This window comes from Cryptomeria japonica, chromosome 1, assembly GCF_030272615.1.
Source record: "Cryptomeria japonica chromosome 1, Sugi_1.0, whole genome shotgun sequence".
Classification (NCBI taxonomy): Eukaryota; Viridiplantae; Streptophyta; class Pinopsida; order Cupressales; family Cupressaceae; genus Cryptomeria; species Cryptomeria japonica.
Window position 1 is genome coordinate 39,342,471 of NC_081405.1, and position 16,976 is coordinate 39,359,446.

Below are 16,976 nucleotides of genomic sequence, written 5' to 3' on the forward strand. Positions count from 1 at the left end.
CACTTACATTAACTGATATTACAAATTGTTTCACAATATTTGCAGTTCATTGAGCCCTTGGTAGTTCTCCTACGTGTTGTTGACGGGGAGAAGCCCGCAATGGGCTACATATACGAGGGCATGGATATGGCCAAGGAGGGCATCAGATCTGCCTATGAAGGGGATGAGAGTAAGTATCGTCCCATTTGGGATACCATTGACAGGAGATGGTAGACCCAGCTTCACAAGCCCCTTCATGTAGCTGCTTATTACCTCAATCCGGGATTCCATTTCCGCCTTGATTTCAAGGCGGATGAGGAGGTTCTTAGTGGGATCTACTCAGTGATAAAGCGAATGTCGCCTGGTCATAGCAGTAGTATAGTCCAGGAGCTAGAGGCTTTTTCTAATGCTAAAGGGGAGGTCTTCTCTCGTCAGCTTTGCAAAGAAAATCGGACAAAAATGCAGCCAGGTAAAATGTATATTTTAAGAAATTAAGAGCTTTAATTATATGTTATTCAATTTGTTATTAATTATTAAATGAGGCTGATTTTTTTTTCCTTTTTCCCATCTCAGATAGGTGGTGGCAGATGTGTGGTCCTAAAACACCAAATCTTCAACAGGTAGCCATTCATATTTTGAGCCAGCCATGCAGTGCTTCCGGTTGTGAGTGCAATTGAAGTATGTTTGAGCACATACACTCCAAGAGGCGCAATAGACTGTCTGTGGAGAGGTTGAATGATCTAGTCTTTGTTCATTACAACCTCCGTCTTAGACACAAACAAGTTATGGACCATGACACCATCCCGATCACGCTAGAGGAGGTTGATCCAGAATCTGAGTGGATCAATGAGGCTACAGATCCTATCTTTGGTGATGAGGGCTTAGATTGGATCGACTAGGTAGATAGAGAGGCTGAGGTTGTAGCCATGGCATAGGAGGAGGTTAGAGCGCGAGGAGAGCTAGAGCCAGACACAGCTGATGTTGGTGAGGGTAGAATGGAGTCACGGGTAGAGAGTATGGTTGTTGACGCATCCAGGACCTACCTTTGGGTTACACGCCTTCGTAGGAAGGATCCAAGCTCCTCTGAGCCATAGACTTGTAGTTGTTTTATTTTTGATATATGTGTGGAACTGGAACATTTGAATTTTGATGTCATAGATTTCATATTCCATGAGTTTTGTAATATTTTTACATTTGACACTTTATATATCTATGGTTATTGGTTGCTATTTCCTTCAGCTACAATTTGTGTTTATACTAATCATAATGTGATCGATGTATACTTGACACTTGTGTATGTGATCAAATTAACTTCTATTTGATGATGTTATTGTGTATTTAAGGTTTATTTAATAAAGGGTGCATGAAACAAGTTTTAAATTCTTAAAAATCGCTAAATTTCTTGGGTTTTTCACTTTGTCGAGTTCTGGCCGATCCAAGTCACAAGTCCCGAGGCGAGACACCCTTGCCGAGTCCGCGCCGAGTCCAAGTCCCGTTTCTTTGGTTTTACTATGAGTGCATGGTCCTCTTCTCCATTTATTTCATATTTCTGCAACTGTATTTAATTTCAGACAGATATTTATGCATATATTTGACGGAAAATCTTGGTTCATACCATTAGGAAATAGTTGATTATTGTTTCCTCTACATGGTTAGTCTGAACCCCCTTTTGTGCTAAGTTCGGTTATTAGATTTGGATAATTAGGTGTAAGAGTCTATCATTCATATCTAAATAACTTGAAAATTTGAAACCCTTAGATAATTGCACTAGTTTTTACCTAGTTGTGCTAATTGGCTGGCAAAGTAATTTCTAGTTATATTAAGACTTCCGTCTATGTGTTGAAATATGCTGTCCTAGTTAGAATTAGTTAGTTGTTCTTATTCACTCTTTATCCCTCTCTCCTTTTTTCCTTTTTTATTAAAGAAACCATCCAGTCAAGCTGAAATAACATCAATTAGAAGCAAAATCAGATGATATAGGACTATAAGACTCTAGAGAACCTGTACGAAACCAATTTCGTCTAAACCATAAGTCCCCTTTGTGTTTCCAGCAAAACACATCAAACTACTAAGCTATCCTGCAGTCAAGAGAGGATAGGATTCTTAGCAATTTCTATTCTGCGTTGGCCGGATGAAGTCGTAGTTCCGCGACTTTAGACACGTCAACAGACCCTTTGGAAGGGTCAGGAGCGAAATTGATGTTTAGGCTCAAATTTTCCATCATTGACTCAATTTTCAACCTTTCCTCATCAAAAACAAGTGTTTTGCCTTCAAAAATACTTGGGAATGGATTAGTTCATAGGTTTGAGCAAGGTATAATGCTTTATGAAGAAATTCGGTTTGGACCCTTTGGAAGGGTCAGGAGTGAATTTGCTCTTTTCGGCTCAATTCTCATCCTTTTTCACTTAACTTTGTCTTAAACTTGATCTTTGATCCTTTTCTCTCCATGATCTTGCAAATTTGCCCTTACTTTTGCTCAAAATGACTTTGGTGAAGAATTAGGTCTTTTAGGGAATTTCTCTCTAGACCCTTTGGAAGGGTCAAGAGCTTGGATAAATTTTGCTCTGGACCCTTTGGAAAGGGTCAGGAGCAAAATTTGCAATTATGCCCAAATTATTGACCTTCTCATCACTTGACTTTGTTGCACACATGAATACTCTCAATAATGCCCTAGGGACAAGGTTTATAATGCAAATTAGGACCAAGAAGAGAGATCCAAGGAAATTTGCTCTGGACCCTTTGGAAGGGTCGAGAGCAAAATTGGCCTAATTGCTCAAATTCTTAACGTTTAGTGACCATGACCTACTCAAATGCATGTCTAAGGGCGCCTCTAAGTTCAATCAACCTCAATTAATGCTATGGAACCTAAGCTTGATGCAAATTAGGGAGATCCAAGGAAATTCGCTCTGGACCCTTTGGAAGGGTCAGGAGCGAAATTGAGGAATTAGCCTTAAATATCACTCAAACATTCAAACTTTACCCTCACTCGTATTGTCCTAGCTTTAGATCATGCTAACAAATCACCCTAAAGAAGCGCCTAGCTCAAAATGCTGGATCACAAGCACATCCTGACAATTTCGCCCAGGTACCCTTGGAAGGACAGGACCTAAACAGGAATTTCGCTCTGAACCCTTTGGAAGGGTTAGGAGCGAAATTTTGCTTTTTGGCTCAAATTCTCCAATTTCTTCATCCCACTTGCTTGCAACTTGCTCACAAGGCATAGGTAGGTCATTCCTCACTCAATCAAGGCGTAGGAGTAAGGATGTTAACCCATGTTAAAAGCAGGAGAGATTTTTAGAGAAATTCGCTCTGGACCCTTTGGAAGGGTCAGGAGCAAATTTTGTGATTCTGCTCAAATTCATCACCTTTTGCTCAAAATTTTAGTTTAGCCTTGATCATTAGGGGTTTTCTAAGGGCAAAATAGGTCAATTTTATACCAATCAATGCCTCGAGGACAAGAACTCATCATCCATTGACTTGACCAACTCAAACCTTCAAAGGGAAAATCCTTGATGATACTCACTCACAAACCTTCATTCACTTCCTTGATATAGGTCTCAAAAGGCAAGACTCCTAACATGACACAAAGACTTCCTTAAACTCAATCAAGACTCGACCCTCGAAGCAAGACCCAAGCCTAACTAAGAGGAAACTTTCAACAGAGACCCTGACTAGGACCACCTACTGACCCACTTGAGCCTAAGCAAACCATCCTACCCTAATGATCTCTTTGGCGACCCTTCAATGCAAAGATTAATAGCGAAGAACCTAAAAGACCAAGAAAACTAACCCTAGAAAGCAAAAAGTAGGGGTCCCCATTTGCAATGGGGCGATGTGTGAATACGTCACAACAAAAAGGGAACCTAATTTGGCATGCATGGAAGAAAAACCCCAATAGCCCAAATGTCGATAAATTACATAGCCACTTTTGCAAGGTTCGACACCAAGAATCAGAGCCGATAAGAAAGGTATGACAGCATGAGGGTAAGCGAAACCCCAAAACCCCAACAAATCCAACACTTAATCAATTTTCTATTTTTGCAGCTTGGGTTTTTTATTAAGTCAAGAACATAGAGGGCTAAGTCAATTTACTATTTTTGCAGCTTGGGTTTTTTATTAAGTCAAGAACATAGAGGGCTAATGCTGTTAGGGTTTCAAGCAGATCCGAAGCAAATATGAACTAACAATTATATGTAGATTTAAATACAAAAGATAAAGAAATAAAACAGGACACGAATAACACAGAGATTTAACGTGGTTCACCCAAAATGGGTTACGTCCACCATACACAGTCGTCCAATCTTTCTTATTATCCAGCAAAAACTGTACATCAACCTTACAATGCCTTAAGCATCCCAGCCGCTTATAACATGCGTTTTTAGGGCAACAAACAAAGTCGGCCTTTTTAGGGTTTTATTACAATGTCGGTTTTCATCAACGAAAAACGGCAAAAAAAATTTTGGCTAGGATACGTGCAGAGTGTACAGTACTTTGCTGATCAGTCACCACATTTCAACAAATGCAACAACCAAAGACATCAAATCATGCAAAGTAGTCCATGTAGAATCCTGTTGTGACGTTTTCACACATCGCCCCATTGCAAATGGGGACCCATGTTTTTGCTCGTTTTGCTCGTTTTCGCTTTGCTTTTTAGGGTTTTGGTTTAGTTTGTCAGTTGTCTGGATTAAGGTCAAGCCTTAGGGTTTTTTCATTTTGACGTTTTCAGGCCAGAATCCAATCAGTCTTGAGAGCTTTTTGAGCTTCCTTTCGTAGGATGCAATTTTGAATAAAGTGAATTCGCCAGAATGGTCTATTTTTAATTGGAATTTTGAATGCATAGTCCTAAATTTGTCTAAGTGTGAATGATGAAATTGTGAATTTTGTCCAATTGAGTATGTTTGACCAAATTTTGAGTTTTTTGATATTTGATCCCGGGCATCGGAAATGATTTGTTTTTTGCCTTGTGAAGTGATTAAACTTGTGAAATCATGATATTTTGGCCTGTAAGAGCAAAATCGCTCCTGTCCCTCAGTGAAGGACCGGAGCTCGTTTTCAAAAATCTTACTGTCTCTGCAGGATCAAGATGATTTTTCAAGTAGAAATGGTAAAGAAAGGCGTGATCTTTCCGTTGAATATAAATTGAAGAATTTCACGAACACGAAAATGCCCCAGGAGTCAAAATCGCTCCTGTCCTTCAATGAAGGACCGGAGCTCAAAATCAAATATTGCTTTGTCCTTGCAGGATTTTAACAACTTGACGATTTGAAGAGGTCCAAGGAAGTGCATTTTACCAGTTGAATATAATTTGAAGACACAAACATGAAGAAAGTGGACCAAATTGCAAAATCACTCCTGTCCCTCAGTCAAGGACCAGGGCGAAATCCATTGTGGCTCCCGTCCCTCTCCCAAGGACCAGAGCGAAATTTCTTATAAGGCAAAATTCAGGCAAAGATCAAGCAAGTTTTAGGTTTGAGGCAAGCAAAGACAATGAATTGAACCCGTTGAAGACAAATTGAAAATTACGAAACATCAACAAGGGACCCAGATGCCCAAGTTCGCTCCTATCCCTCAGTCAGGGACCAGAGCGATCTTTGCCTTAGACGAATTTCTTGCCAAGTTTGAATGATTTCCAAGCCAAAGGTGAATAAAACGGAGCATTACAAGACCATTGAAGATAATTTTTGAGGTTAGCAAAGTGAGATGAAGCCTACAAGCACAAATTCGCTCCTGTCCCTCAGCCAGGGACCAGGGCGATATCTTAGTTATCTTGCTTTCATCCCAAGTTCAAGACACTCCAGGACGAAGTACAAGGTGGTGAGGACGTTTTAAGGTATCTTGATGAAGAACAAAGTTACAAGGACCGCCAAAATGAAGGATTTGCACTTAAATACCTAGGTTCGCTCCTGTCCCTCAGGCAGGGACCAGAGCGAAATTTTCATGAGAGCCTAGATTTTGAAAGTTGATCACGTTTTAAGTGTCCAAGGGGATCAAAAGGACTTCATTTTACACAATGAAAGCAGTGGCAAATTGATGAAAGCAAGTATGAGCACAAGACATTGAAGATCGCTCCTGTCCCTCAGGCAGGGACCAGAGCGATATTTATCATATTGGCCAAATCCTTCCAAAATCACGTTAAGTCAAGATCATGCGAGGTGGTAAAGGGTCTAAGGTATCTTAAGAAGGTGATATACAAAGGTTTCAAACGTCAAACGATTATCAATTGAGCCAAGGAAGCTATATCGCTCCTGTCCTTCAGGCAAGGACCAGAGCGATTTTCATTAAATCATTCATTTTCCTTCAAAATCAAGACAAGGCAAGGATAGGCAAGATCAAAAACATCATTTAGGAAGCAATGAATGAAGAACAAAGGTTGAAAGATGGCAAATTTTGGCTAGAGCTTCAAGATCGCTCCTGTCCCTCTCCAAGGGACCAGGGCGATAGTCCTCTAAACATCAAAGTGTCTTGTAGAAGCCAAGTGAAATGAGAGTAGAATGAAAGAATAACATTGTTTATCCCTCACAATGAAGATTGAAGTTTGAAGTTACAAAGGTTAAGGAGAAACACCAAGATCGCTCCTGTCCCTCACCAAGGGACCAGGGCGATATTAGCTAAATCATTCATTTTCCTTCGAAAATCATGTCAAAGCAAAGTTGCAAAAGGTTTAAAACGTCATTTGGAAGGCGACACAAAAGAAGTGAACGACAAAATGTTACCAATTTGAGCTAGATATGGAAGTTCGCTCCTGTCCCTCACCAAGGGACCAGGGCGATATCCACCTTAGAGGGCATTCATTCACCAAATCAAGTTAGTCAAGTTCGAAATTCCCAGCAAAAATGCCAAATTCAATGTGGAGATGGTGGTTTTAATGTCAAAAGCACAAGAATCAAGACCAAATTGAGATTTCGCTCCTGTCCCTCAGTCAGGGACCAGAGCGTTAGGTTTGCATCTTTCCACCTTTTTTTAAAATTCTTGGCGTTAAATCATTTTTTGAATTTATTTTAAATGCTAAAATCGACAAAATCAAAAAAAAAATTCAATTAAAATAGCATTTAAAATTAGCGCATGGGCCTTTATTAATTAATTTTTGCCTTTTAAAAATCGAGTTTATTTAAAATTATAGGCATTAAATTAATTAATTATAAATAAAAATGGGGCGCTTGATTTAAAATTTGTTTCATTTTACAAGGGTCGGCCTTTAAGTTTATTTTAAATTTGCCTTATTCACCAAAGTCGGCCTAGGGTCAATATGAATGTGGGCGCCTATAAAGGAGGAGTAGTTTATTTCATTTTCACATCATCATTTATCATCTTTTCATATGCGATTTGGAGTATACAAAGGAAGTGCGAAATTATCATTCAAGAGGAGGTGCGAATTGTGTTCAAGGTGCGAGTCTTATCAATAGGAAGGCACAAGCATTATCAAAGGAGTTCGAGTTTCAAGTTAGGCGAACTTGCCAAGGACATTGAAGAACACATCAAAGACTCCAAGGGTGGCGAATTGATAAAGAGGACGTTCCTTATCCTTGAAGATCACGTTGAAGGCTTCTAACGTTAATTTTGCCTAGGCAAATTCCTCATTTTGCATTCTAGTGTTAGCTCTCAAGAGAGGTATGGCGATATGGATTTATTGTTTTGATTTCGAATTTTGATCGTCATAGCCTTAAATTTTGAAATTTTGAATTCTAATAGCTCAATCGTCGTTTAGGAAATTATAACTCAAGGACTTATTATGAAGTTTCCTAAATTTAATCTCTAATCTAGTTATTCATTGCAAAATCATGTTGCTAATTTTGAAATGTTTTGTAGGCATCAAATGGAGATCTCATCAAGGAAAATCAAGCCGGATCAAGGACGGTCTTCGCCGGGACGATCAAGCCAGGACAGGGGCGACCTCTTTCAATCCAGCGTTCCAAGGCGAGGTACATCATCATCCTACACATCAAGGACACATGGAGTTAGGACAAGGGCTCGTTGAAGAAGCAAATAATTTTAGAAGAGTTAATCAAAGATAACTTCTCAACGCTACCAAATTGAGTATCAACCAAGTGTCAGACGAGGTGGCATCCTAGTCATCACGTCTCCAATCAGTGAGGTCCACCTCAGCATGTCCAGATTTAATGTACTTAACTCATGGAAGGTGGCACAAACTCCGATGTACCGACCCCGGCTATCCATTGGTCGATTTTTCTAGAGGGGACATGTGTCCAAGCAATACAATTTTATCATTGGTCAAGCATTAAATGTTATGTAATGGTTGTAACAAACCCTAATTAGGGTTTTCATTGTTGAATCTTGGCCATTGATCTCGAATGGATCTAAGCCATCGAATTGTATTGAGGGCACTATATAAGCCCTGGCATTTCATTTTGTAAAGGCTAATTAGAGAGAGTTGTAAATAATAGAAAGCAGTTAGTAGATAGAGAGTAGTTAGAAATTGATAGAATAGTAATTAGAGTAGAATAGGAGGACAAGGCAAGAAATTGTTGCCATTGATTGTAAACAAACTCCATTTTCATTGAAGTAATGGTGAAGTGTGTCATTTCTTGCAATTTGCATGGTTTCTTGTTGAGTCTTCAATCCTAGATGGTAGATGATTAGATGAATGGAGGAAATGCGATTGATTAATGGTGGAATTCGTATATCCATACTACTAGCAGTTTGTTGATTGCAGACTTGCCTTGTGTAGTCAACTGGAATCATTCAGCTTAAGCTCAATTTCAATTTGTCGCTTCTTCATTGATATGCATCAACTTGATGGTGTCTATGCCTGCGGTGATGATTTGAACATCATAAAGCTTCCCTTAGAAGATCGCACTAGCCTTGTGGAGATGGTCCATTGATGTCAAAACAAGACCTAGTTAGAGTTTCATCAAAAATCAAATCATTGCTCCTACATTCTTAGTATTAGGATTAGATCTTCTCTTCGCCCTCATCCTTTTTCCATTTTTTCAAATCTAAGCCAGTAAGAGCCTGTGTTCCAGCAAAGCAGATCGGAAGTTCAATCATCAGATGTAAGTCCCCTTGTGATTCCAGCAAATCACATCATACCACTGGAGTTTATCCACACGTAGAGACCCTACTAACCAGAACATTGGAGTCATCCTAACTGATCCTTCATGCGAATCTTCAGCAGTTAGAGACTTTATTCAAGAGAGGATAAGATGCCTTTAGGTATTTTATTCTGTGTTAGGCAGTGTACAAAATACACGTCAACAAATCCCTAAGATTGATTATAAATGATGGACTATAAGTGGAGAATGAAATGTCAACAATGCCCAAAGAATAGTTTCTGGTTTGCCTCCAAGCATTTAAAACATTTTTTGGGGCTGTGGGAAGGTTTTGTTTAGATGGATTTGAAGATGTGGCCAATAGAAAAATTGCGGCTTCTATCACTGGAATAGATAGTAGGGAATTGCAGGAATGGAGTGGATTTTGGCTAGAGGAGAAGGTTAGAATGGTTTGTATTGTTAATCTTTTATAGCTTCATCAGATTGATAATTATTGTTTGATTGTGTGGGCATGTGGCTGGTTGGATGTTAATTGTAGGAAGACTGTTAGAAATTATACAGCTGGACAATTGATCACCAGTAGCAATCAGGAAGTAGTTTTGTCTTTTAGCGTGCATATGTTCCTAATATTTTTTATTGTACTTGAAGAGGTAGAAGGAAGAATGTAGAACATTTGAATTGTCCAATAAGTGTTATTGCAATATAGGTAAACTTGAATCAATTAAAAATAAAACTTTTTTGTGATTCATTTCAGCATTGCTCCCTGCTAATAGTTGTTTTGTATTATTAAGAAGCTTATTTCCTTGATGTATTTCTTGCATATGAATTAGATAGTTATTTTTGTTATTATGTTGAGTCTCCTGATGCACTTGCAGACTGAATTTGCTGCATCTTTTAACTGCATTACCGTGTTTAACAATTGTTGCCAGAAGTTGATTGCTTGATATTGCAGCCCTGATTCTCAACAGCATCAGCCACAAGAAATCATTATCTGTTGAGATCAATGGAAAAGCTATTTCTTAATATATTATGGTTTGATTGTGTGGGAGTAACAGCTGGTTGTATGTTAATTGTAGGAGGAATATTAGAAACCATACAGCTGGACAATTGACCAGCAGTAGCAATTAGGAAGTAGTTTTGTCTTTTACTGTGTGCATATGTTCCTAATTTTTTTATTGTACTTGAGGAGGTAGAAGGAAGAATGTAGAGCATTTGAATTCAATAACTGTGTTATGCAATATAGCTACACTTGTCTCAATTAAAACTGAAGTTTTTTATGGTTCAATTGAGCATTTTTCCTGGCTAATATTTGTTTTGTATTATTAAGAAGCTTATTACCTTGATGTTTTTCTTGTATAAGAATTAGATATTTATTTTTGCTATTATTTTGAATCACCTAATGCACTTGCAGACTGAATTTTCTGCATCATCTAATTGCATATTCATGTTTAATAATTGTTGCCAAAGGTTTATTACTTGGTATTGCAACCCCAATTCTCAATAGCATTAGCCACAAGAAGTCATTATCTGTCAAGATAGCTAAAAATGCCATTTCTTAAGACCGTGCAACAATCAAGTAACTCATTTTAGTATTGTTAACAAGCAAATATTATAAACCTTAGTTATACAACTAACCTTAAGATGTTTCCAACTCTTGTTATAAACTCGGTTATTTATGTCATTCCATCAAAACAATCATAGATAAGGCAATACTCTTGTGATGCATTCCTGAAGATTTATACATAATCTAAGAAACTTGTTTAGAAAAGACGGAACTTGTAGTTACATACACACAGAAGTGGAGATTGGCAAGGTAGCAAACCTGCCAATAGAAACGCAACCAATTCTCATCTATTTGATTTCTAACAGCATCCATCTCCTTCCATTTTTGTAAAAGCATCTGCGCCAGGTCAATTTCTCCATATTCAAGTACCATGTAAATATAAGCATCTTCATTGATCCTTGCTTCCTTATTTCCCAATTTTCCTCCAACCACATCCCTGAATAAATTCTTGTCAGTTACCTGTCCCAATAAAACAGCAAATCAATGGATCTTCACCATTCCGAGAATAGATTTAAAACACTTTTACAAAAATAAACTTGACTATTAATCCTTCCATCATATGACATACAAACTGCAACTGGTTTTCAGTACCTCATAGTCAATGAGCTGTATTATGTAGTTCTTTCCACACAGCCTAGTAAGATAATCTATCTCCTGACAGAAACCATATGCAGTAGAATAGTCACGGCCTTTTAACTTGATTTTTTTAAGGGCATAAATTGTGCAGTCAGATGATATGACTTTGTGAACCTCACTGCTACCTCCACTGCCTATCTTACCTAGCTTCTGATAAAATCTATTATTGACACGGAAAAATGCATCTGAATCATAATATTTTTTTCGACTAGTGCCCATTTCTCTGTTGCTGACAGCTGAAGTTTTTTCCAAGTTAACTTCAGAGGAAGATTGTTGAATTGATTGATTTAGACATCCTGCGACTTCTGGCACTCGACTTTTCTCTTTGTTTTCCTTGGATGTTACACGAGGCTCTTGAGGAAATCTTTCCTCAGCTGTTTTCATTACCACTTGAGGCTCTTGAAACATTCCATTGCTTGGTTCTTCACTTAAACTTCTACCACTATTTGGTTTTGCAGTTGTGCTCTGTTCTCTGGACATATTGAGTCCCTGCCCTACAGATGATGACGTCAATGGTCCAGAGGTGCATTGAATTGACGTAGCACTCTGACATGCAAATGATGAAGATGTGCATGGAAAAACGGATGCAGATGAAGCCGAAGAGTTATATAAGTTAAGGTTGAAATGCCTTTCAGAATCATCTACACCAGCATTAGGATCTGAATGTTTTGAAATTTTGCTTGAGCTTCCCAATGCTCCTCTCTCTGTAGCTGAAACCAGACCTTTACATGGACCAAGATTTGGAACAGATGATAATGTTGAGAGTACAGATGTACAATGAACTGAAGTTGAATTCGAGATGCCAAAAGCCGATATATTACATGATAAAGATGCAGGCGCAGACAGAATTGATGAATTATTTACCTCAATTTCTGAAGAAGCATTATCTCTTGGCTTTAGGATTTGTTCCACCACTGCTGTCGGTGCTGTTGTAACAGTCATATTTGCTTTAGTAATCTGTACCTCATTGGAAGTAAATTTGTTTTTTGGTACATTAAGTACACCAGTCAGCTTCAAAGTTTGTCGGTGATTTGCAAATGATTCCCCTAAGTTATTCAAACTCCCGCTCTCCTGGTTTTCTGTCAATGCAAGTGAATTCAAATGAGATGACAAGTTCTCCACGCCAGTATCAGTGGCCACCTCACAGGCCTTGGAATCAACAGAAACAACAGTAGATGACATGGAATCAAGCAGTCTATCCACTTCTGCAATTGATGAAAGATGAGTTTTATAAGACAATTTGGTTTAACAGCAATATCAGAAATGCAACAATCACACTTTAGAGTATGAATACAACCCAAAGGAAAATCATAACCTACAGAATAGGTTATTCTAAAAAAAGTCTTGTTTTTCGGCTTACTAATGAGTATTAACAGCAATATCAGAAATGCAACAATCACATTTTAGAGTATTAATACAACCCAAAGAAAAATCATAACCTACAGAATGGGTTCTTCTAACAAAATTTTCTCTGTTTTTAAGTTTACTTATGAGTACAGAATGGGGCTTACTCTGAATCGAGTCATCCTGGATGGAAGAGATTATAGGTGCATTTCTATCATCTTTGGCAAGTTGCACCAAGCTACTTGACTTCAAATGCATCTGGTGGTTGTCAAATGCAGAATGTGCTTGCCTATATTTCATGTCCATAATTGAAGAATTTGGAAACACCACACCATCACCCCTATCTGAGTAGTCAATGTTTGCAAAATGTACCTTTTTTGGCCCATCTTGAACCGTTGGTTTTGGGTGGTCGGATCTAACAGACGCATTGGATAACTTCTCTAGTTGATTCAAATGGCATTTTGAACCTGATGCTTCATCAACTTTTCTATTTGTAGAGTAAATATTAGCTTCATCATTGTAAGCATTGTATTTGTAACTATTCACGGAAATATTGTGCTCTGCAATTGACTTTTCTAAGTTGCCCTCTGAATCAATTTCACCTGTACCAAAATAATCACACTTGTTGTCAATTACCATCAAATCTGCATTGTTTTGATTTGGGCTTCCACTACTCCCCACATTAACAGTTAAAGAAATGGTTGCATCTTCACCTATTCTTCCCATATCAGCTTTTCTCTTTCTATGGTCTTGAGGTTCGTGGTTTCCTCCAGATATACCTTCGTATGCATTACTTTGGCCTAGCCTGGATACTTCCCTCTCTATCTGTTGAGAAGAATTGTCAGCAGCTGTAGGACACTCTGTGCTAGCTTCAACCAAGTCCTTTTCACAAGAAGCTGGCTGATCTGGGGAGACACTGTTTTCTTCCTCGCTGATTTTTGGTAAAGTGTTATCTCTTTCAGTGTTGGTTACAAGAACACGCCTAGCAGGACCTACACAACCCAATCCAATTGTTTAGTAAAAAACCTGATTGATGATCCAAACTTCAAGAGAATGCAATTTGTTACTTCATATCAATTAATCTACCTAACATTTTAGCATTGGCAATATGCATAATTTTGTTACTTGTATCATTTGTATCTCAGATATCAAAATAGACAGGATAGGTTCTTTATAGCTGATTATAAGAAAACATCCTTTGATAATATACAGACTCTATTGAGCTACTTATTTAAACAAATGAAATTGTTATACCTTGTTATTTAGAGCAGACAACTGAAAAAAAAAGACTACATGATTCCCTGTTCTGCTTATACTACACTTTTTTACGTTTCTTTTTTCCCTATTTGTTCAGTTAGTCCAAAATTAAGTTGATTATATCAGAATATTCCCAAACTAAGCACAGCGAGTCAGTCTTTTCATCTCACAAAGAGGTTCTAAATAATTGTCAATCGCTAGATCAAAAGCAACAGGCCAAATTGAAACAAACATACAAAAGCATCAATCTAACAGTTAGGATTAGTTAAATTTTTTCTTTTTGTTTTTTGCTTTTCTCATTATTAATGACTTATTTCTCCATCCATGGTTCTCCCTAGGTTCACCACAGTCCTGCCCCACGCCTGTGGATTTGACCTTGGTATGTCCAAACATACCCAAGCCAATTCCATGGGCCCACGGCAGGAGCCAGGCCAAACCCAGGCTGGACCCACACCCAGACCAGGATCCATACCCAGTCTGGTCCATTCCAGGTTTGACCAGGGTTCTTGCAGAACCCAATAACAGAGTCACTAATCTTTGGAGGTAGTCAACCTGCCTTCAGATAAATTACATGAGTTGTCAAAATAATCCAAACAAGGTGGATAAATTTGTTGTCTTGTTATTTTCATAAAGTGACCCAAAACGATGTTAAACTGCCGGATGTCAAATAAGAACAAGCTATAATAAAAACAAAGGTACTTGCATACATCTAAGAATTAGGTTAATAACTTAAAAGCATGTTGCAAGTTAATAGTTATCCACAACAACGTTACTGCTGGACATCAAACTAATTACAAGGTGGTAATTTAGTGTCTCACCGTTTTCATGAAGTGAATCGAAACAATTGTGAATTGATGGATGTCATATAAAATCAACCAACATTGAAAACAAAAGAGAGACATCAAACCAGAAAAAAATTCCATACTTAGGGCTTACTCCAAATTTTCAACCACGTGGGTCTTGTGGACATGACTGATGTTAAAAATGGACTATGCTATGGGAAAACAGGAGTGGCTACATATTCTTCAGCAACTGCTTGGAAAGGGAGGCAAGATATATCCAAACATGACTAAGGGGCTTCCAGTCCACATTGGAGAGGTGCATGCATAAAAATTTGTTGGTAGTTTCTGTCCAAAGCATTTAGCAGAACAGAGTAATTAATAGGTAATTGTTTGTTAAAGTTTCTTAAGATAGCAGTTCTGTTCGTATTCCCAATATGTAAAATTGCATTATAAATAAATGTCCAATGGAACCTTCTTGCTGCAAAAGGCCCTTACGTTAAATCTGTAGCAGCCAATAATTTGTAATACCCCTCCACAAAACAACTACATAAGAGTTAGCATGGTAGTGAAATGAAAACTGATTTACCATGCTAGCCATATTGAATTCCATTTTTCAAATATAAGGGAAATAAGCGGTCCCTTAGATTAAGATATGAAAAAAGTTTTGGATAAAATTTGTGTATGATAGATCACCTCTCTATATCTGTTTTTAATGTTACAAAACCAGATAGCCAAGATCAAGGTCAGAGTGAATGAATAATAATAAAACAAATGAAACATGATAACATGGGGCATAGTCCTTGGAAAGGCGAGATCGATAGCCATGATGATGATCACAGTCCGAACCCTGAAGGACAAGCGCACTATTGGACAAGTTTATGGAAGAGAGATTCCTCTCAGAAAGGTCTCTTGAGTTAACAATGCACTGTTATGCAGTGTCTTTCAACTACAAGCAAAGAGAGTTACTCAATTGCTTGGTCATTTAGATACTTAGAATGTAGGTATAAGGTTGGGGGCTCGTTTTGACATAAGGCATCACGGAAGTATAAGAAAAGGGTTGCGATTGTATTACTTTCAAATATAGTCGCCAGGAGACTTTGAGTACAAGGAAAGGGTCCCCGTCCCTGATCCGGAGCTTTCTAGGGACTAGACAAAATTGTTTACCTTCAAATTTCATTCAAGATAAATATGCAGCATCGTGCCCTTGAGCTTCCCAAGCGGTTCTCTAAAACTAGGAAGAGTGACCTTCCCAGTTTTGTCCAAAGCCCATGGCTGTAACTACTGCATTGACAGGCATAATCTAAAACGAGACAAATCATTTCGGTTTCTGATAATTCCCCTAAAATCTCCAACTAAGACGACTGACCTTACCTGATATGTTTAAAGCACAGTTTACTGTGACTAGTGCATTGGTGGGCATAACTTAAAAAAATAAATTCTCTGGGTCTGTTTAAAAAAACTCCCTGGAAACCCCGAAGTAGGAAGAATGATCTACTCTTAACTGTTCAAAGCGCATTAATGTGAGTACCACACTGGGAGGAAAAATCTTCAAAGGAATCATTTGGTTTTAAGTAAAAATTTGCTTACACAAAACCAACATTGGAGAAACGCCCCTTGAAATTTCAAAAGATGCAATTCAACTACATCCCAAGATCAAAGCAGTAAAGTAAAATCAAGTCTACAATTGAATTTAAAACAAGAACAATAAAAATTAAGAAAATGAAAATGTGTTGCTACTAACCTAAGGTTCTGAGTCGCTTTTGGCTTACAAGTGGGTAACGGAATCTTAAGGACCTCTGTGCGATATCTTTTACACATGCTTCATTATTGCCTTCTGAGGAAGCCAACGCTGTAAATGGCTGCTTGTTTTGTGTATCAGATTTATACGGTGGGTCACAAGAAAGGTTACGAGGCCTTTCCATTGCAACCGCACTCTGAGAAAATTACTCCCCAACGCATTGCTGATGCCAAATCCATACCTCTTTCCACATTGAACTTTGATTTCATTTATTTTGAACAAAATTCATAGGTAAAGGAATATGAATCTAACCCTTCTTTGCCTGCAACCATCTCTTCTGTAAGGAGGGAAAACTTTATTTGAATTATTACTTATTTGCAAGTTTAGCGTTCTACCTATTACTTTCGCAGTCCCTCTCACCTCGGTAATTATTGATAAAGCAATATTAATGAAGCTTCATTTTTCCTTTAAAATTGGAGAAATAAGTTTAAGGTGTTTATATTGAATTTGTTATTTTTTCTTTGTCATTTATTTAAGGTTTGTTTATATTGAATTTGTTATTATTTATTATTTTTATTTATAATAGAATTGTGTTGTATATTTAGCATATCTATGTCAGTAGCTTAGTTTGATAACTTTACAAGTACTCTTCAAGTTGCAGAGTACTC

The 16,976-nt window shown here is 37.9% G+C and overlaps 1 protein-coding gene across 1 annotated transcript; it reads right to left on the reverse strand.

The window, feature by feature from the left end:
- Positions 1 to 10,734: 10,734 nt before the first annotated feature.
- LOC131027381 (uncharacterized) lies at positions 10,735 to 16,711 on the reverse strand. Its single transcript, XM_057957417.1, has 5 exons — positions 16,312 to 16,711; positions 13,245 to 13,523; positions 12,699 to 13,133; positions 11,143 to 12,392; positions 10,735 to 11,010 (listed from the first exon to the last, which is right to left on the reverse strand). Exons 1-5 carry the CDS (start codon positions 16,490 to 16,492, stop codon positions 10,735 to 10,737), a joined length of 2,421 nt encoding a protein of 806 aa, XP_057813400.1. The 5' UTR covers positions 16,493 to 16,711.
- Between the last annotated feature and the right edge of the window lie 265 nt (positions 16,712 to 16,976).

Excerpts from the sequence above, each read along its gene's own strand:
- LOC131027381 (XM_057957417.1), bottom strand. The coding sequence starts at position 16,492 with ATGGAAAGGCCTCGTAACCTTTCTTGTGACCCACCGTATAAATCTGAT. Across the intron at positions 13,134-13,244 it reads AGCTGATATGGGAAGAATAG|GTGAAATTGATTCAGAGGGC; the intron begins GTGAAGATGCAA and ends ATTTTGGTACAG. Across the intron at positions 12,393-12,698 it reads CCAGGATGACTCGATTCAGA|AAGTGGATAGACTGCTTGAT; the intron begins GTAAGCCCCATT and ends CATCAATTGCAG.